The following is a 3,277-nucleotide window of genomic DNA, read 5'->3' on the forward strand; positions in this document are numbered from 1 at the left end:
TTGAAACCAGTCTGTTGTTCCATGTCCAGTTCTAACCAAAAGGGGGCATCAATCAAAACTGTCAAAAGCAAAGCAAACCAAACAGGACACAACGTAAAGGAAACGACTCTGTACGTATTCTTCCAAATGCTGGGCCATTGGCAGCCAGCCTGGGCCAGGGTTCCTGCTCTGCGGAAGCACGAGGGGGGCTGCCGACAGGTGAGGAGAGTGGAGCGTCCACTCCTGCGGTGCACACACAGGTGTGCGCCCTCCTGCTCGGGCAGCTGTTGCTCCCACAGCCCAACCTGCCTGACCCTTGAGCTAGCTTTCTTTAGTTTTAAACCAGTGTCCTTTTCCTGTTTCAGGGTTACACGTCCACTTTGATTGTTTTTTATTACCATGCTCATTTTTGTTGTACAGATACTTAGCAAACGCCTCTCCCCAGCCCTTCCCTTTCTGGGTAGCAGCCATGCAGGCATTGAAACTTGTTTTCTTAGCCTCTTAACAGGAAGCAGGGAACAGAGCTCAACCTGCAGGCTGGGTCCTGCCCCAGGGCTGAGAAACATGATGGGCGTGTGTGTGTGTGTGTGTGTGTGTGTGTGTTGGGGGGAAGGGGTGGGGGGAGTGTGGGTTTGGCAGGGATGGGCATTCTGCTTCAGGCTGAGTGGGGGGTGGCAGGTGGCCTGTGCCATGGGTGCAATCTGAGCTGCCTGCATTGCAGTCAAAGCCACAGATCTGAAGCTGCTCTTGAGCAACAGAGTATCCACCAGTGCTCACCCCAAAATGAATCAGAGATGTTTCTTCACCAGAGGTCAAAGGTGCAGCCTGATTTATAAAAACCTCCCTAGCCCAGTGCTCCTCACCACTGCTGTGCACACTCCTGGCGTCCCACACTTCTGTGCAGAGGGGTAAGTGTCCTTTCCTTGACTCAGCCCCGGGGGGCCACTTGGCAGGAGGGTGGGAGCTATAGCTCCCTGCCATCTGAACCCCCTCTGGCTGACTGCACTTTGGGACTAAGGGTGCCAGCTCTTGCTCTGATAGGAAGACCCAGTCTCAGGACTTGGGAATGGCCAAGGTGGGTGGGGTGGCCGGCATGTTTAAGGGCCCTAAAGTACCATCACTTGGGGAAAGGAAACAGCCTGGGCAACCACAGAACCCTTGCCAGGTGAGCCTGAGTGGCCAGTACTCTCTGAATTATACTCCCCGGGAGATGGGGGCACCAGGAACAGGTGGCAGTTAAAGCTAATTCTTTGATACTTTAGGTGGTATGCTATGTCCTTCTCCCCTATTCTATCCACAAATAAGAACATTCACCGTGGGTCAAACAGAGCAGCTGACCCGGGATAGTAGCCCTGGTCTAAACCATTAATGAGGAAGGAGGAGACAGTGGAAGCGCAGGGCTGGGGAGGCGCTGCTCTAGAGCTCCCTTGTCTCCTGAAGGTGAACGTAGTTTGGCAGGATGACTAAGCTGGAAGATCACCTGGAGGGAATCATCAACATCTTCCACCAGTACTCCATCCGGCTGGGGCATTACGACACCCTCATCAAGCGTGAGCTGAAGCAGCTGATCACAAAGGAACTTCCCAACTGCATCAATGTATGGGAGGCCCCTCTCTTGGCAGTTTCCCACCCCCTTGCGCTGAGGGCGGTGGTTGAAGGATGATGGCGGGGGCAAGGACTGGGGTGGGTTCACCCCAGTTTGCGCTCCCAAGGATGTTCCCCAGCCCCTCCTAGCTGCAGTACAGGGGCCCACCGCTCTCTCTGAATAGCTCTGTCTGTCACCTTAGGCTTCACGCCTTCCTCTCTCTGTAAAGTGGAGAGAGGCAGGGTCGGGCGGGGTTGGATTACTGAGCAATACAACATCTTCTAGGTTAAGACTTGGTTCTAGGATGGTTCAAGACAGCTGCTTCTGTCTGCCTTCCATTTTCTCATATTGGATTCTCCCACATAGTTTTGGCTCTTGAGTTACTGTTCCCGGCTGCCCTGGGCTGAGTTCTGAGGGATGCGAGGCCTGAAGAAAGGGGAACTCACTGCCCCTGCTTTCTCTTTTCCCAGAACACCAAAGATCAACCTACCATTGACGAAATATTCCAAGATCTGGATACCGATAAAGATAAAGAGGTCAGCTTTGAGGAGTTCATAGTCCTGGTGTCCAGGGTGCTGAAGACAGCCCACGACAATATCCACAAAGAGTAGGAAGCTCCTTCCAGCAATGTCCCCAAGAAGACTTTCCCTTCTCCTCCCTGAGGCTGCCTTACCTGAGGGAAGAGAGAATTAATAAACGTACTTTGGCAACGTTCTTCGCAGAAGCTGTGTCCTTTTTTTCTTTTGCCAAACTCGATCCTTCCTCACCCCTGCTGTTCCGACAAGCCCCATTTAGACCTCTGAGACCCCCTTCTCTGTCTGCTCATTTGTTCACCAACAATTTATTAAATCTCTCTAATTTGTTCATTTATTCATTTATTTAACACATATTTAGTGAGCATCTATAGTAGCCAGAGATCAAAGACATGGACTCCTCATCCTTCTGGGGTTTTCATTCTAATAGGGAGGGAATTGAAAATGAACCAACCGGCAAGCGACTAAGTATTAGTGACCAATGCATCCTGTGATACACTGGTAGGTAATGAAAAGAGATACGTAGAAACCTAACGCAAAGGAATATAGGGTAGAGGGAAGGACAGGGTTTCTGGTTTAAATATGTTGACCGAGGGATGCATCTGGGCAGAGATCTGAAAAGGATGGAGAGCAGCTTGCGGATGTCTGGGAGTCAAGAGTTCCTGTAGAGAGAGGTCGAGGCCCTGAGACAGGCTTGAGCCTGACCTGCTCGATGGCCAGTATGATGGCGGGTGCAGAGCTGAGGTGGGGCTGGTGGGGAAGCAGGTGTAGGGAGCAGGGGCTTACAGTCTGCGTGGAGGACCTTGGACTTGGTGCCAAGCGTGCTAAGGAGTCACGGGGGTTTTGAGCAAGCGAGTGAGATGATTTTACTTATGCTTCCTGTATGGATCATGAAACTTGGGTCCGATTAGAAAAGGTGTGAGGAAAAGGGAGACAGGAGTGGGAGGCAAGCATGAGGTACGGGGGAGGGAAGACTTCTCAGGCCAGACTCTGCCCCCAACGCTGATCTAGGCCAGGTTCTTCGTGACATGTTCCCCTAGGACTGTGCTGCTTTCCTGCCGGGCTCTTCTCTCCTGCTGAGATTCTGTCTCCCCTGGGGTGCTTATTTGTTTAACGTCTGTCTCCTGCATTGACAGGGGTGTGTGCAAGCAGGTGCAGCGTCTCTGTCATCAGCACCGTG

General features: G+C 52.2%; 1 protein-coding gene across 1 annotated transcript; it reads left to right on the forward strand.

Moving 5' to 3' along the window:
• Positions 1 to 805: 805 nt before the first annotated feature.
• Positions 806 to 2,355, forward strand: LOC138073764 (protein S100-A12-like). The gene is made up of 3 exons (XM_068965668.1): positions 806 to 887; positions 1,420 to 1,576; positions 2,035 to 2,355. Exons 2-3 carry the CDS (start codon positions 1,439 to 1,441, stop codon positions 2,173 to 2,175), a joined length of 279 nt encoding a protein of 92 aa, XP_068821769.1. The 5' UTR covers positions 806 to 887; positions 1,420 to 1,438; the 3' UTR covers positions 2,176 to 2,355.
• Positions 2,356 to 3,277: the final 922 nt, after the last annotated feature.

The sequence above is a fragment of the Capricornis sumatraensis genome, chromosome 2, assembly GCF_032405125.1.
Source record: "Capricornis sumatraensis isolate serow.1 chromosome 2, serow.2, whole genome shotgun sequence".
In the NCBI taxonomy this organism is placed as follows: Eukaryota; Metazoa; Chordata; class Mammalia; order Artiodactyla; family Bovidae; genus Capricornis; species Capricornis sumatraensis.